At 60.3% G+C, this 16,969-nt stretch overlaps 1 protein-coding gene across 2 annotated transcripts in view; it reads left to right on the plus strand.

Annotated features, from left to right (window-relative positions):
- Positions 1 to 15,292, plus strand: part of CDHR2 (cadherin related family member 2) — a 30,544-nt gene extending 15,252 nt beyond the window's left edge. For both annotated transcript variants that reach the window (XM_029053143.1, XM_029053142.1), the window contains exons 11-32: positions 145 to 263; positions 748 to 975; positions 1,909 to 2,064; positions 2,164 to 2,325; positions 3,681 to 3,742; positions 4,302 to 4,545; positions 5,894 to 6,133; positions 6,870 to 6,939; positions 7,603 to 8,223; positions 9,247 to 9,318; positions 9,559 to 9,608; positions 10,083 to 10,234; positions 10,426 to 10,534; positions 10,631 to 10,719; positions 11,211 to 11,288; positions 12,119 to 12,196; positions 12,351 to 12,411; positions 12,781 to 12,905; positions 13,062 to 13,172; positions 13,611 to 13,685; positions 13,843 to 13,903; positions 14,751 to 15,292. In XM_029053143.1, the coding sequence (XP_028908976.1) occupies positions 145 to 263; positions 748 to 975; positions 1,909 to 2,064; positions 2,164 to 2,325; positions 3,681 to 3,742; positions 4,302 to 4,545; positions 5,894 to 6,133; positions 6,870 to 6,939; positions 7,603 to 8,223; positions 9,247 to 9,318; positions 9,559 to 9,608; positions 10,083 to 10,234; positions 10,426 to 10,534; positions 10,631 to 10,719; positions 11,211 to 11,288; positions 12,119 to 12,196; positions 12,351 to 12,411; positions 12,781 to 12,905; positions 13,062 to 13,172; positions 13,611 to 13,685; positions 13,843 to 13,903; positions 14,751 to 14,909 (3,122 nt within the window). In that variant the 3' untranslated portion in view covers positions 14,910 to 15,292. The remainder of the gene's footprint in view (positions 1 to 144; positions 264 to 747; positions 976 to 1,908; positions 2,065 to 2,163; positions 2,326 to 3,680; positions 3,743 to 4,301; positions 4,546 to 5,893; positions 6,134 to 6,869; positions 6,940 to 7,602; positions 8,224 to 9,246; positions 9,319 to 9,558; positions 9,609 to 10,082; positions 10,235 to 10,425; positions 10,535 to 10,630; positions 10,720 to 11,210; positions 11,289 to 12,118; positions 12,197 to 12,350; positions 12,412 to 12,780; positions 12,906 to 13,061; positions 13,173 to 13,610; positions 13,686 to 13,842; positions 13,904 to 14,750) is intronic.
- The last annotated feature ends 1,677 nt before the right edge of the window (positions 15,293 to 16,969 follow it).

A 16,969-nucleotide genomic window follows, 5' to 3' on the forward strand; every position in this document is an offset into this window, starting at 1 on the left:
CACCTACCCTGGCCACGGTGGCCCTGGATGGCCTCCAACCTCCTCTGCCTCTCTCGGGCCCCGGTTCCTGAGGCTGGGGGGCTGGGTAGGGGGAGCCCCTCGCTCACAGCCCAGAGCTCACGTCGGCCCTTTCCCGGTTCTCAGATTCCACCAGGCCGACCTGGTTCACGATCGACTCGGTTAGCGGCACGATCAACGTGAACAGTACTCTGGATCGGGAGGACCTGCTGAAAGAAGACGAGGCGGTGCGGCTGCAGGTTTATGTGAGTGGAGCGGGACAGGGAGCGGGCCAGGGAACGGGGAGGAGGGGCAGGACGGAGAGGAAGAAGAAGGAGCAGGACAGGGAGCGGGAGGGGAATGGGCAGGAATGGGACAGGAAGAGGAGAAGAAGAGCAGGAGAGGGAGTGGGACAAGGAGCAGGGAGGAGGAACGGGACGGGGAGTGGGGGAGGAGGAGAGGGACAGGAAGGGGGAAGGCAGATTGGGATAGGGATCAAGGAGGAATGGGGGACAGGGACAGGAAAGGGGCAGAGGAACGGGACCAGGTGGGAGCGGGAGGAGGGGGACAGGCCGGGGAGGAGGAAGGGGACAGAAAGAGGTGGAGGAGCAGGACAGGGAGGGGAAGGGGCAGGTGAGGGAGCCAGGGAAGACGGGACAGAGAGGGAGAGGGGTGGGGAGAGAAGCACCGATCCCGCCTCGCTACTCCGGCTGGAGGCCCCTCCGGATGTACCCCTCTCCTCCCCCTCAGGCCACAGAGGCCAAAGAGGACGTCAACGGGATCAGAGCCTGGAACAGCACGTGGGTGACGATCAAGGTGACGGACGTCAACGACAACGACCCCAAGTTCTACTTCTGCCAGACGGCCGACTGCAACTTCAGCCAGGCCCAGAACACCTTCGAGGGCTTCATCGAGGAACACGCCTCCAGTCGGGTGCCCGTCAACAACCTGAGCATCGTGGCGTACGACCCTGATAAGGCAAGTGGCTAGCGTCCTCCCGGCTCCCCTCTGCTGTGTTGACGCCCCACCCCGACCAACCCATTGGCATTTATCGAGTGCCTACTCTATACAGAGCGCTGTACTGAGCGCTTGGGAGAGAACCATCACTGCCCTCCAGGAGGTTGCGGTCTACTTTGGGTAGAGCGGCGTGGCTCAGTGGAAAGAGCACGGGCTTTGGAGTCAGGGCTCATGAGTTCGAATCCCAGCTCTGCCACTTGTCAGCTGTGTGACCGTGGGCGAGTCACTTAACTTCTCTGTGCCTCAGTTCTCTCATCTGTAAAATGGGGATTAAGACTGTGAGCCCCACGTGGGGCAACCTCATTCCCCTGTGTCTACCCCAGCGCTTAGAACAGTGCTCGGCACATAGTAAGCGCTTAACAAACACCAACATTATTATTATTATTAGAGCACTCTACTAAGCCCTTGGGAGAGTCCAACAGATAGTAGATCTGATCCCTGCTGTCCAGGAGCTTACAATCTATTGGGGGCAGAGTACCGTACTAAGCGCTTGGGAGAGTCCAGTAGATAACAGACACAATCGACGCCGTCCAGAACTGGGTCAAGCGCTTGGGAGAGTTCAATAGATGGTAGACGCAATCCCTTCCACCCAGGAGCTTACAGTCTACTGAGGGGAGAGCACCATACTAAGTGCTTTGGAGAGTCCAATAGAGTAGACACAACTGCTGCCCTCCAGGACCTTACAATCTATTGTGCGCAGAGCACTTCACTGAGCACCTGAGAGAGGACGGGAGCGCCGTCCCCACGATCGCTCGCAGAGGGGAAGCAAGCCAGCTCTGCCCGCCCCCCGTCCGATCCCACTCTCGTGCCGCCCCCTGCCCGACGGTCACCCCGGCGACACCGGGGGCGAGTGGCTCTGGACGCCATTTTTCTTCCCTTGGTCTCCTCCGCCAGGGCCCCAACGGCACGTTCCACCTGAGCCTGCACGGGAAGGACCGAGACGCCTTCTCCGTGTTCCCCAACAAGGTGGTCAACCAGGGTGAGGTCCAGGTGCTGGTTTTCAACTCCACCCTGGTGGACTACGAGATCAATGACAACATGGAGGTGGAGGTGAGGGTGAACCAGCCAGCCTCCCGGGGCTCGGGGTCTGGGGGGGGTGGGGTGGGGACGGGGTTCGCCGATGGGACCCCCTCTCTCCGGCCCCCGCAGATCGTGGCCAACGACTCGATGAGCTACAAAACCTCCAGCGCCCAGGTGACCATCAAGCTCATAGACATCAACGACCACGCCCCCACCTTCAACCAGAGCCTCTTCGTCCTGGAAGTCAGCGAGAACAGCGAAATCGGCACGGTGGTCACTGACAGCATCCAGGTCGGGGCCCGGGAGCCGGGGGGGACCGGCCACGGGGGGTGCCGCCGGGGGCGGGGACGCTTGGGGACCGGTCCCAGGACGAGGGTCACCTGCGGGAGAGGACCCTGGGACCCTTTTCCGCGGGGCTGTGGGTATTTCTGGGCGCATGCCTGTATATAGGTATGTATGTGTACGCCTGCATGGCTGTGTGTGAGTGAATGAGCATTTACTATGTTCTAAGCACTGGGGTAAATACAAGTTAATCAGGTTGGATACAGTCCCTGTCCCACATAGGGCTCACAGCCTTAATCCCCATTTTACAGATGAGGGAACTGAGGTCCAAAGAAGTGAAGTGACTTGCTCAAGGCCACACAGCAGACAAGTGGCGGGCCCGGATCTTTCCACTAGTCCATGCTGTTCTCTCTCCCCTCCTTAATAATGACGGTATTTGTTAAGCGCTTACTGGGTGCTGAGCACTGTTCTAAGCGCTGGGGGGATACAAGGTGATCAGGTTGTCCCTCGTGGGGCTCACAGTCTTCATCCCCATTTTACAGATGAGGTAACTGAGGCACAGCGAAGTTACGTGAGAACCCTACTTAAAACTCACCTCCTCCAAGAGGCCTTCCCAGACTGAGCTCCTCTTCTCCCTCTACTCCCTCTAGCACCACCCCTTCACCTCTCCGCAGCTTAACCCTCTTTTCCCCCCAGTTCCCTCTGCTCCTCCTCCTCTCCCTTCCCATCCCCTCAGCACTGGACTCCTCTGCTCAACTGTATATATTTATTACCCTATTTATTTTGTTAATGAAACGTACATCGCCTCGATTCTATTTAGTCGCCATTGTTTTTACGAGATGTTCTTCCCCTCGACTCTATTTATTGCCATCGTTCTCGTCTGTCCGTCTCCCCCGATTAGACCGTACGCCCGTCAAACGGCAGGGACCGTCTCTGTCTGTTGCCGACTTGTTCATTCCAAGCGCTTAGTACAGTGCTCTGCACATAGTAAGCGCTCAATAAATACTATTGAATGAATTGAATGAATGAATGAACGTGACTTGCCCAAAGTCACACAGCTGACAAGCGGTGGAGCCGGGATTAGAACCCATGGCCTCCGACTCGCCAGCCTGGGCTCTTTCCACTGAGCCACGCTGCTTCTCATGACCGTGACCCCCTGGGCGGGACAGGAGTTATGTCAGATCTGACAATCTTGTTTCCTCCCTGGTGCCCAGCACGGAGTTAGCGTTCGATAAATATCATCACCATCATCCTCGTCCTACCCCCAAGGAATGAGCACTGCGGGGAAGGGGCACTGATGTCGAGCATCGTGTTTGGGGGGCGAGGTGGCCTGCTGCTTACTGGGGTCCTTTGGCTATTCCCAGGCTATAGACCCAGATACCGGTCCCTGGGGCAGTATCACCTACCAGCTGCTGCCCGAGTCCATGTAGGTATCAAACCGTCAATCAGTGGTATGTGCTGACTTTGTGCAGAACACTGGCCATGAACTTAGTAAAGTGCTCCGCTCACGGTAAGTGCTCAGTGAGGGCCATCGATCGATTGGGAGAATCCAACAGAGTGAGCAGACACGATCTCTGCCCTCAATCGGCTTACAGTTTACCGTGTGCGGAGCACAGGACTAAGCACCGGGAAAGAGTAGCCAGGTGGGAATTCGACACGGTCCAAGTTCCCCGGGAGGGCCTTGCAAATCTAGGAATACTGGGGGGAGGAGGGGGAGAAGGGATTGGTGGTGATAGACACCTAAGGAAAGATCGATGAGGGAAGGCCTCCCGGAACGTGAGGTCCGAAGGCCTTGGAAGATGGGGAGAGCGGCGTTCTGCCGGATGAGAAAGGGGAGGGAGTTCCAGGCAGGAGGGAGGACGCGGGCAAGGGCTGGATGGCGAGAGAAGCGAGAGTGAGGGGGGGTGGGGGGTGGAATTTCGGGCCGTTCCTCACCGCTTGCCTGATCCGGCTACGGTGTCCCCGGCCCCGGCCCCCACCGGCAGCCGGCACATCTTCCAGGTGGAGCCGGCCAGCGGGGTGGTGACGGTGAAGAACGGGAGTCTGCTGGACCGCGAGCGGCAAGCCGTGCACTACGTCACGCTGCAGGCCCAGGACGGCGGCAAACAGATGGGCTCCACCCTGCTAGAGATCAGGCTGAAGGACGTCAACGACAACCCGCCTGTCGTGAGCAGCTCCTACAACGCCTTCGTCAAAGAGGAGGTCGACGGCGTGAACGTGAAGATCCAGGTGAGCCGGCAGGCTGAGCGAGGACCGCGTGCCCCCCAGGAAAAGGAATCGGGGGGCTTCGCCTCGGCCCAGCCCCTGGGGATTTCTGGAATCCAATAATGGTAATTGTGGTATGTGTGAAGCGCTTACGGTGTACCAAGCACCGTACTGAGCGAGGCGTAGCTACAAAATAATCAGGTCCCACGGGGGGCTCACGGTCTAAGTAGGAGGGAGGACAGGGATCGAATCCCCACTTTGCAGATGAGGGAGCTGAGGCGCAGAGAAGCGAGGTGGCCTGTCCAAAGTCACACGGCAGGTACGTGGCAGAGCCAGGATTAGAACTCGGGGCCTCTGACTCCAAGGCCCAGAGTTTTTCCGCTAGGTCACGCTGCTTTTCTGCTGGAAGGATCTTGGAGAGGTCATGGGGACCAGTCCCCTGCCTCCCTGCACGCCCCAAAGGTCCTTAAGGCTCTCTGGGAAGGAACCTTCACAAGCAGTCCTCCATTTAGCCATTTCTCCACCATCTCTGTTCTCTGTTTAACTGAGGTTTACTTACTTCCTTGTCCCTTCCTCATCAGTCCAGCCAGGCCCTGGGAGAAGATGGGTTAGGAGGGCTCCTTTTGGGGTAGGAGCTCTAGGTCAGGCTGGGAGGCTTCCTGGAGGAAGTGGATCTTGACACAGGTTCTAAATGAAAACAGCGGGAGGGGTTCGTTGGACCACGAGAGAAGCGGTGCGGCTTAGTGGATAGATCCCGGGCCCGGGAGTCAGAAGGACTGGGTTCTAATCCCGGGTCCGCCACTCATCTGCTGTGTCCCCTTGGGCAAATCACTTCACTTTTCTGGGCTTCAGTTCCTCATCTGTAAAATGGGATTAAGCCTGTGAGCCCTATGTGGGACAGGTACTGCTTCCAATCCAATTAGCATGTATCTACCCCGGTGCTTAGAACAATTCCTGGCACATAGTAAGAGCCTAACAAATATATATATATATATATATATATATATATATATATATATATATATATATATATATATCTCACAGTCTGTGGGACCCCATGCATAAAATGGGTATGAGATTCTCCTTTCTTCCTTATAGACCAGGAACCCCTCGTGGGACAGGGACCGTGTCCGATCTGACTGTTCTGTATCCACTCAACCGATAGTATTTACTGAGCGCTTACTATGTGCAGACCACTATTTTAGGGGCTTAGCACCGAACAGGGCTCGGCACATAGTGGGTGCTTAACAGACACCAGTTATCGTAGCCGGTTGTTGGTCCCGGCCGGGTGGGCTGAAGCCTGAGACTCTGCCTCCGGAGGGGTCCGAGGGGCCGCCGATGACCGTCCCCATCTCCCCCGGCCTCCCACCAGGCCTACGACAACGACGAGCCCGACAGCAACAACAGCCGGATCTGCTTTGAGATCCTGGAGGGGCCGTACAGCAGGAACTTCACCGTGGAGTGTGACTCCGGGGTCCTGACCAACGGGACCACCCTGGACCGAGAGGCCATCGACCCGGTCCTCCTGGGCAGAATCCAGCTGACCGTGCTGGTGTTCGACCTCGGGGTGCCCTCCCTCAACACCACCGTCAACGTCACCATCAATGTGGAGGTAACTGGGAGGGGTGGCCTACCGGGGCCCCCGGAGTGGGCGGATGGGGGCAGCTGCCCCGGGCCCCGGCCCGGGTGGATCCGAGTGGCTGCCGGAATCAATGGTTCCAGTGGTTCGGTCTGCTGAGGAGGTGGGAGGTGTTTTCAAGGGAGAACCTCCTGCGCTGGCAAGAGGTTCTGTTCCTTAAGCATGTCCCCTCGGATCATGTGTGTGTGTGTGTGCGCGTGGGCATGCACCTACTCTCCCCGGTTCCAGGATTGTCCCTGTCCAACCTCTCCTCCAGAGAAGCACCCCCCACCTACCTTAGCCCCTATGGTTCTCTCCCTATAGACCCTCCCCCAACCCCGTACCCAGGGGAAGTTGTTTGGGATGGGATGGCTGGGACGATAGGGGAAGAGCCGTACTTACTGGGTCTCCGAACCCCAGATTCTCCCTCTCCCCACCCACCCGTCTCCCGGCGCTGGACTCGGGTTGGGGTCAGGGGGCTACTTTTCACGGTGGAGGGATACGGGCACCTTCCCCGACCCGTCGTCCCTCGTGGGAACCACGTCTGCCATCCGACCACCCCTCTCTCTGCACCCTCGGGATTGTGCCCACTTTCTGGTTGCTGCGGGGGCTGGTGGCGGGGGGACTCTCTGGAGCCCCCACTATATTCTGGACCTCTGGGAGGGGTTAGGGAGGGGCCTGGGGCTGGAGTAGGGGGTGCTCTATTCTGTGTCCATCTCTCTGCCTGCAGGACATCAACGATAACCAGCCAGTGTTCAACAGCTCCCTCTACGAATTCAGCATCAAAGAAAGATTGAAGGGTACGTCCCCCGACCCTCTCGGGTCCTTCTACCCCATCCCTCCCCGACCCAGGCCTAAGACATCCAGTTCCCAGGGAAGACTAGGGATGAGGGAGGCCTCAGATGGAAGCAGAAGCCCGAGTGATCAAGGAAGCAGCTGGATAGAGCCCGGGCCTGAGAGTCAGAAGGACCTGGGTTCTAATCCCGGCTCTGCCACGTGCCTGCTGCGTCACCTTGGGCAAGTCACTTCACTTATCTGGGCCTCAGTTCCCTCATCTGTAAAATGGGGATTAAGAATGTGAGCCCCATAGGGAGCGGAGACTGTCCAACTTGATCAACGTGCCTCTACCTCAGGGCTTAAAACTGTGCTCTGCACATACTAAGCGCTCAATAAATATGATTGAATGAATGCCTAGGGGTCACAGATCCACACAGTAAGCACTCAAGAAATATGACTGAATGAATGAATGCCCAGAGGTCAGAGATCCACACAGTAAGCGCTCAATAAATATGATTGAATGAATGAATGCCCAGAGGTCACAGATCCAAGTACATAGACGACGCAAAAGAGGGAAGGTTCAGGGAGCGTCTCCCAAAGGGTCACTCTGGGGATTAGAGAGCGTCCCACCCTCCCGCCAAGAGGCCCCCCAAAACCTGACCCTCGCTTCCCCCGGCTCGCGCCAGGTGCGAAGATAGGGGTGATGGAGGCCTGGGATGCCGACCAGACCGAGGTCAACAACCGCATCACCTTCACCCTCAGCGGGGTCGGCACCAATAACTTCGTGATCCACGCCTCCCCCCAGCCCGGGAACCTCCACGGAGGCAGATACCAGGGCACTCTGTCCCTCGATCCCGAGGTCACCCTGGACTACGAGACGAAGCCCAACAACTTCTCACTGACCGTGCAGGCGGTCAACACGGACTCGACCGTGGGCCTCAACACGACCCAGGCGGTGGTCAGGGTGGTGGACATCAACGACGAGCCCCCCTACATCGTGAAGGACTCGCTGCGGCAGGTGGAGGTGGCGGAGAACCAGCCCCATTTCGGGGTGGTGACCACGGTGAAGGCCGAGGATCCGGACACCTCGGCCGACGTGAAGATCCAGCTGCTGTCCGTGACCTGTCTCCAGGACCAGCGGGACGTGGGCCCCGTGTGCCGGGACTGGTTCGTCGTGGACGCCGACGGCACCGTGTCGGTTAACGAGAGCTCGGCCATCGACTATGAGCTCTGCGATCTGGTGCACCTGATCATCAGGGCCTGGGATAATCACACCTGTGAGAACTACCCGGCCTACAGCCCTGATGGTGAGAGGCCGCGGGCGAGGACCTGGAGGGGCTGGGGTGGACCAGACTGGCACCTCGGTAATAATAATCAATAATGACTGTGGTGTTTGTTAAGCGCTCACTATGTGCCAACTATCTGCACTAAGCGCTAGGGTAGATACAAGCTAATCTGGTCGGATACAGCCCTGTCCCACATGGGGCTCCCAATCTTACTCCCCATTTTACAGAGGAGGGAACTGAGGCAAAAAAACGAAACGACTCGCCCAAGGTCACACAGCAGATGCGTCGCAGAGCCGGGATGAGAACCCAAGTCCCCTGACTCCCAGGCACGGGCTTTTTCTATTAGACCAAGCTGCTTCCTTAAACCATGATGCTCAAAGAAGGAGCAGCTTGGTTTAGGGGAAACAGTGCGAGTTTGGGAGTCAGAGGACCTGGGTTCCAATCCCAGGCTCACCACATGCCTGCTGGGTGACCTTGGACAAGTCGCTTCACTTTTCTGGACCTCAGTTCCCTCGTCTGTACAATTCAGAAGCAGTGTGGCTTACTGGAGAGAGCGTGGTCCTGGGACTCAGAGGACCTGGGTTCTAATCCCGGACCTCCCACGTCACTGCTGTGCGATCTTGGGCAAGTGATTTCACCTCTCTGGGCCTCAGTTACCTCACCTTTAAAGGGGAATTAAAGCTGTAAGTCCCACGTGGGATACGGACGGTGCCCAACTTGATTATCTTCTACCTACCCCAGTGCTTAGTACAGCGCCTGGCACATAGTAAGGGCTTAACAAATACCATAAATAGCTGTTCTTCCTCCCCTGTAGAACGTGAACCCCGTGTGGGCCAGGGACTGCGTCCGATCTGATTGGAGTGTATCTCCCCTAGCGCTTAGCTCAACGCTTGGAACTTATTCAGTCTTTAACCGATACCACAATTATTCTTGTGAAGCAGAGGTTGGGCAGTGCGGGGTGGGATGTGGGGAGATTCTCAGAGACTCCCACGGCCCCAACCGCCCTCCGGGCCTGAGACTGTGTCCACTGGTTTCTTTGTGCAGAGACCTTGCCCATCGCCATTGGAGATGTGAATGACAATTATCCTCAATTCCAAACCCAAGAAGAGACTTTTGGTGAGGAGCTTGGGTCCCCTTCCCCTGGGGGGGGTCTCCACTCACTCCCCTCCCCGCCCATCCCGATTCACCCTCAGAAAGGCCGAAGCTTCAAGGCTCAAAACCCCTGGCTCGTGATGGGGGTGGCAAAGGGCGAGGAGGAGCGCTGCATGCCAGGACTTGTAATCTCCCTCGGCCGGCCCGGGTGGGTGAGCGCAGATCCTGACTCCCCCTTCCCCGTTGTCTCCCCCTCCCCAACAGTGGTGGTCCCCGAAGTTGCCCCCCGAGGTCAGCAGGTGGCTTTGGTGAAGGTAAGACAATCATCCGGGGGTCCCCGACAGGGAACGTGTCCGTTTATTGTTCTACCGTACACTCCCAAGCGTGTAGTTCAGTGCTCGGCACACGGTAAGCGCTCGATAAATACAACCGAACGAATGCACGGATGAACTTTGCGGGCTCTGGCCCCGAGACGCGCGTCTGTGTGCGTGAGCTTGTGCGTGTACATCGATGTGTGCGCACGTGTATGACTACGTGTGTGTAAATGTGGAGGCGGGGGCGGGAGGAGATGAGGTCTGGTGGGAGACGGGGAGAGCAAGAGGTGGGTAAAGGGGATAGATTTTGGGTCCGATAAAGCAGGATATGAGGTGGGGGCTCCGGGGCCTGGGCTGAAGGAAAGAGAGTCCCTAACCCCAGCCTAGTCGGCATCCCTGGTTTTCCTGGGTGTCTCCCCGTCCCGCAACCTTGGCCAACAGAGGCCCCCTGTGCCCCCTCCGCTTCCGCCCCAGGCCAACGACTCTGACGCGAAGGGGACCCAGGAGATCAATTTCTCCATCATGAAAGTGGAGTTCATCAGAAAGGACGAGACCAACTCCACCCATCAGGGCCTGTTCAGCATCGACACGCAGCGGGAGAACAACATGCACCTCGGCCGTATCACGTAAGGCCACGGGGGCCGGCCCGGGCCAGCCGGACTGGGGCGCCGACCACTCGGGATGGAAGGGGTTGGGACGGGTGGGGAGGGCCATGAGGGGAAGGGACCGCTGGGGGGTTAGGATGATAGGGTAGAGGGCGGGGAAGGCGGCAGGAGCAGCTCCTCAGGACTACCCTGATCCCTGTCTCTTCTTCCAGGGTGGCCACCTCCCTGGACGCCTCTCTGAAGGGGAAGTACCAGCTGACAGTGCAGGCCAAGGACAATCCGTTCAGCGGCGACTCCTTGGCCACCAACCACTCCCTCAGCGTGAGCGTCCGCCCCCACGGGGCCGGGGTCCACCGGGCGGGTTTCGTGCCGGGGGGACTCAGCTGACTCTGTATTCCCCCCCCCGAACCCCGGCAGCTCTTCACTGTGGACGAGAGTCAGAAGGTTCAGCTACAGTTCTCCCAGCCGGCGAGCGAGGTGGCGGCCAACTCGGAAGAGATTAAAGAGTGAGAGGCGGCGTGGGGAGGGGGCCGGAGGGCGGAAAAGAGGGCCGCCACGAGCCGAGGGAGCGGAAGCCCCGGGGACCTCGGGCGGACATGTCCTGCCACCACAAAGCACTATGGGAAGAGGGTGGTGGAAGGACCGGTGGGGGGCAGAGGGAGGCTTTGGGGGTCCCGGGGGAGCCTGATTAATCAGCGCCCCCAACCCGGGGCAAGAAGCAACATGGCCTAGTGGAAAGAGCCTGGGCCTGGGAGTCAGAGGACCTGAGTTCCCGGCTCCGCCCCTCGACTGATGTGTGACCTGAGGCAAGTCACTTCACTTCTCTGTGCCTCAGTCACCTCACCTGTAAAATGGGGATTGAGACGGTGAGCCCTCTGTGAGACGCCGACGGTGCCCAACCTGATTACCTTGCATCAGGTAATACATAGTAAGCGCTTAACAAAATATCACAATCATTAACCCAGCACCCCGGCGTCGACTGCTCTTCTTCCCGCAGATCTCTGACCTTAGCCACCAGGACAACGGTCTACATAGCAAGCATCGCGGACTTTTCTGAAAAAGATCGGGCCTCCAGGTGGGGATCAGAGGCCCTGGGGAGTGGATGGGGGGGATCCCAGCCAGCGTGAGGCCCAGAGGAGGCTGAGGATTTTAAGTTGGACTTAGGAAAGGGGGCAAGACTGAAGTTTCTGAAACTGTGAAGGGCACGGGGCACCCGTGGAATTATTGCTCCCCGCATCCCACCTGCCAGGGAGAAGGGCACGCAGTCAGGCAGGGAGGTGGCGAGTTCAGAATAAATACAAGGAAATGCGTCTTCACCCGGAGGGAGCGAGGATATGGAATTCGCTCCACCAGGAAGCTGCAGCAGAAAACATCAGTCGGTTCCGGAGATGTTTGGTTACATCCATGGACGAGTTGGTCCATCCCGGGTCACTGGGGGAGAGTCAGCGATGGAGAGGGAGAGTCAGGGGTGTTGGATGGTCTGGGCTGGGTCACTGGGGGAGAGTCAGGGAGGGAAACGGAGAGTCAAGGGAGTTGGAGGGTCCATGCCAGGTCACTGGGGGAGAGCGAGGGATGGAGACGGGAGAGTCAGATGTTGGATAGTCCGTCACTAACCACGAGGGCGTTCAAGAGAGGACCCCTCACCTGGTTTTTCCAAGCTTTCTGAAGGCCCCATCCGAGGCAGATCCCCAGGGTGGGTGGACAGTGGAGGCGACCGGGGATGACGACGGGCCCCAGGGCAGAGGCCCGGACGCGGGGGGCCCCGAAGCCTTCCGGCGGGGTTGCAATGGAGTGACAGTTAGCCAATCCCGACCTCTCGGGATCCAGGGTCGGGGGGGTAGGGAGGAGGGCAGGTGGGGAGGTCCGCCAGCCCAGACCCCGGTCGTTCCTTTCCGTCCTCCGCAGTCTTCAGGCGAAGTCCTACATGGACGCCTACTTCGTGTACAAGAACGGCACCGCCCTGACCCAGAACGAGCTGAGCGTGTGAGTGCCGGCGGCGGGAAAGGAGCCCCCGGGGACGGAGGGGGGAACGGTGGTCCTCGGCCTCCGTCGGGGCAGGGAGCGCCCGCCCCTCGAGGTACGCTGTCCCCAGAGGTGGGCGACCCGGACCCCCGTTCGGTTTTGATGTCGCTGGCAGACTGATCCGGAGCAACCCGGAGGAGTTTCAGAAGCTGTTGCAGCTGGGGCTGGTGGTGATTGTGAGTCCCTGGGTGGTGGGAAGTGGGTAAGATCTGGAGAGGACGGGTGGGCGGACCTACACCCTGAAGAGTCCCCCCTTGGCCCAGCCAGACTGGTGGGGTCAAAGAGGAGGTGGGGAGGGGGCAGCGGTTCGGGGGAGGTGGAGTGGAGAGAGGGCAGGGGCCCAGGAGGAGGGGGTGGGGTCCCCGGGAGAGGTCGGAAGAAGGCAGGGGTTCAAGAGGAGGACGAGGAGGCGTCCAGAGGGAAGTGGGGAGGGGCGGCTGTGCTCTGCAGGGCTACACCGGGCAAGGGGAGGTTCGGGTGTGTTGGGGGATCTAGGGGGGGAGCGGCACGGCGAGGGGCTAGCTGACCCCCGCCCTGTCCCTCAGGGCTCCGGGGAGAAAGAGAAAGTCAACAAGGAGAAGCAGCTGATTAGCGCCGTAGTGGGGCTGAGCGTGGCAGTGGTGTTGCTTGGTGTCATCATGGCCACCGCCCTGGTGTGCACAAGAAAGAGGTACGGGACGCTGTCTGGGCTGGTGCCCCCTGGCCCCGGGGCCACCCCGTCTCCCCGCCTCCGCTCGGCTTCCCGTTCCCCGCAATCCCGATCCCTGGGGGCCGCCCTCTCTCCCCCGGGGCTCCTCCTCCACCGGCCACCTCTGCCTCTCCACAGCTACCGGAGGCAACTGAATGCCGTGAAGGCCGCCAAGGAAGCCGACAGCGGCATCTCTGAAGCCACCCGCCCCGGCCTCACCATCCCCGGGACCAACCTGTACAAGGAAGGGTGAGCGGGCTCCCCGGGTCGCTCCCTGGCTGGCCGTCCCCCCGTCACGCCTGCCCAGTCTCGGGGTTCAGACGGGGCAGAAGCCCACTGCCCGGCCCCCAGCTCTACAGAGACAGACGGGCAGAGGGCTCTGTGCAAGAAGGGAGGGCTTCCCGGGGGCTGGGTGGTTCCCTCTGACCTGTCATTTGCAATTCCGGGAATCCTTCCCTGCCCTGCCACTTTAAAGTATAAGCACCCAGAGGGCAGCGAGCGGCCGGTCTTTTACCCAACTCGTGTGGGAAGCCGTGGTGGGGGGGGGAGGACTTTCCACCAGGGGCTTCTGTTGATAAAAATGGGAACACCATCTCTCCCCCCCAACCCCGCCCACTGCCGCCTGCCGTCCTCCCTGCCCCGGAGCCCCGAGGCAGGGGAATGACCGGGGCCCTCCCTGTCCACCAGAGCCAACCCCGTGCTCAACCTGTCCGCTGGGGACCTCGGCTTCAATGAGTCTCTGTCCTCCCAAGATTCTGTCAGGTGAGTCCCCCGCCCCCAGGGCCGCTCTCCCGCCTCAGTGGACTAAATTCCTTCTGCAAACATCGACCCGAGCAGTTGTGTGGGGAAGGGAGAAACTGGAGCGAGGGCCCCCGGGCGCCCCCACTCACCCCCTTCCACGCTCGGCCTTCTCTTCCAGCCTCAACTCCCTGGACGAGAACCTGGTGGGCAGCCAGGATGGCTCGAGTCCAGGACAGAAGGTGAGAGGAAAACCAGGTTCGGGTCCGGGGGGTGGGGGGGGGCGGAGATCTGTCCTACGCCCAGGCTGGGGCCCTGGCCCCCAGCCCCAAAATCCTCTGGGCCTCCCACAGACCCCAGGCGGCCTGCTCCCTGACCCACAGTACTACCTGTCGTCGACTCGAGGGCCACGGAGTCGGACATTTCCGTTGATCCGCTGAACCCCTTGGGTCGAGGGGCACGGGGCGGGTGGGTAAATGTGGGGGTGTCGGGATGCGTGCCAAAGATGCGGCGAAGGCACCCCCAAACTGAGCCTGGAAGTCGCAGTTCCAGAGGGGGGTCCGGCAGGGCCAGCTGTGGCCCAGGCAGACGGCTGTGAGCACCCCGGTCCTCTGTCCGTCCCCCAAGCCCCACCCCCCGAGCCTCTCTCGCCCCCAGCCCACAACCGTCTCGGGTAGGCAGGGCGGGGACAGTTTGGAAGGGGCAACGTTGACCCCAGCAGAGGGAGGAAGGGAGGCCGGAAGATCCAGGCTTAGCCCTCTGGTGCTCCCTGCCCAGGCTGGCGAGGGTCTGGTGCAATTGTCAGGAAATAATTGGACACCCCATCCCCCCCATGCCCTTCTCCCTACCTCAGAGGACAGGAGGAGGCAGAGGGGAGGTGGGGAGGGCCACACTGACGCCACTTCTCTCCCCAACCCGCCTGCCCTTGTTCCTCTCCTACCCATCCCACCCTCTCTTACCCCTTCCACTCCGTGTCTGCTGCGGCTCTTCCATCGCCCACCCGACCCCCATCTCACCTCTCTCCTCCTCTCTGCCCGCCCCCCCCGGCCCCTCCACCCCTTCTCTGCTGCCCCACCGCCCCCTCCCCAGTCGGACGGCGTGGACCGCGGGCTGGGCCGCAGCGGTTGGGAGGAGCCCCTGGTCGAGGTGCTGGAGGGCCGGACCCCCCGGAACTCCAAGCCGGGCGTGGAGCCGGACCCTTTCCTGATGGGCTTCACCAACCCCTCCCTGGACACCACGGATCTGTGAGCCCCCCCTCGCCGGACCCTCGCCCCCAGCCTAACACTGATGCACCGGGCACTTTGTCTGCGGGAGGGTCGCCGGCCGGGGAGTCTGTTCGGATCGCCACCCAGAACCCGCCTCTCCCTGTGATCCCCGAGCGTCTGGGACTGAGATACCTACCCCCTTCCCTTCCCTACCTCCAGACTGGCATCTCTCAGGGGTCCTTGCCCCCTGCTGCTCCCCCATTCAGGAGGTGTCCCCCCACCCCTCGGGGGGGGGTAATATATCTGGCTCCTGACTGAGGCTGGTGAGGATCTTCCCCTCCGCATCCCTTCTAGCCCCCTCCCTCGGCCCCCCACCAACCTCACAGTGCTAACTCTGGACTGTAAGCTCGCTGTGGGCAGGGAATGCGTCTGTTTATTGTTGCACTGTGTTCTTTGCGCTTAGTACAGTGCTCTGCACCTGGTAAGTGCTCAATAAATACGATTGAATGAACGAACTACCCAGACGCACCCACCCCAGACACCCTTCATCGGGGGGTAGTAAATCTGGTTCGCAGCTGAGGCTGTTGAGGACCTTCCCCTCCACGCCCCCCCCACTGTCCCCTTCCTCGGGTGGCCCCGCTCCCCCCCAGCCCAGAGGCCCGGGAGGGCGGCGTTGTGCAGAAGGTTTTTATTACTCAATGTCGAGGGGTTTTACAAGTGTTACCAAAAACCAAGGCGGAGAGGAGGAGGAGGAGACGGCGGTGGTAGCGGGGAGGGTCAGACACTAACGGCGGCCACTCGACGGCCGGGATGCACGGGGGCTCAGCTCACAGCACAGCTGGGGGCGGGGGGAGAGATGGGGCGGGGGGCTCTCCGAAAAGCAGGGGCGGGAGCAACCTCTCCAGGAGCCGCTGTGGGCTGCCCGCGCCTCGTTAGCGGGGGCACCGCAGACTTGAATTTCCAGGGAATTTGGGGACCGGGTGGTGGGAGAGGATGGTGGAGGCTTCGGGGAGGGGGGCCAGGGTCTCTGGCCACAGCCGCAGGGTCCCAAGTGGCCAATTTGACATTGTAAATCGGGCCTCCCGCCCCCTCCCCTGCCTCAGAGTCTTCATGGCAGCCCCCCACCCCGCCCTCATCCAGGCTGGCCTGGTGACTCAGTCTGATTTTTTCTACTTAATTGAAATCGTCCCCCCCAGTTCTCTCTCAGCCCACTGACCGTTCCTCCCAAGATCGGGGAGGACCCTCCTTGAATTCGCGTAGCCCTTTCAGCATCCCGAAACGCTCCCGCGTCAGCTATCTCACAACGCCCCTGTGAGATAGGGAGAAGCAGGTATTATTCGCCCACTTTCACAGTGGATGGGATAGGCCCAGAGAGGTTAGATGTCTTGCCTAAGGTCACACAGCGGGCGAGCTGGAGGGCCAGGCCTAGACCCTGCCTCTGCGGCCTCCATCTGCCCACACAGCTTTTGGGAAGGATCCAGATGGGGTCACTGGGCTGCCATCAGGAGGGGATCTGAGCCCCAGGAAAGGAGTTGGAAGGTGGGGAAGGGTAGTTTGGGGAGCAGACCTGGAGACGGCGGGAGTGACCTGAAGGGGGGCAGCTAATTAGGGAGCTTGGTCCGCGGGGAGTGGGCCGTGACCCCTTGCTAGGAGATCCCCAGAAGGTGAAGAGGTTCAGGCTGGGCCAGCCTCCCTTGGCTCCCGTGTGAGCCCCTCCCGCACAGTGCAGGGTTCAGTTGTGGCAGCCTCCCGCCAGCTGGCAGGGCCAAGGTGAACCAGCTGGGCCTGCCTGGGGGCCGGAAGCACCGGGGAGGGCAAGCAGAAGTGGGACCACTGATGGGGCGTTATCTACGACACAAGCCACACAACTCTGGAATGAGCAATAAAGAGCCTTCCCCTAAAATCCTCTGGCTGGGAGCCGGGAACCAAACCCTGAAATCCCCTCATATCTCTGGGCTCCCGGAGCCACGTGTGGAGGGCAAATTCCAGGGGCTAAACCCCACCGGCCACATCCGTCTCCGACGTCCACTGGCCACGGGCCTCATTCCAGTCGAAGGGGAAAAGCGGGCTCATTTATAGGTGGTCTTTAGTCCCCCAAGGGTT

This window comes from Ornithorhynchus anatinus, chromosome X2, assembly GCF_004115215.2.
Source record: "Ornithorhynchus anatinus isolate Pmale09 chromosome X2, mOrnAna1.pri.v4, whole genome shotgun sequence".
NCBI classification, from domain to species: Eukaryota; Metazoa; Chordata; class Mammalia; order Monotremata; family Ornithorhynchidae; genus Ornithorhynchus; species Ornithorhynchus anatinus.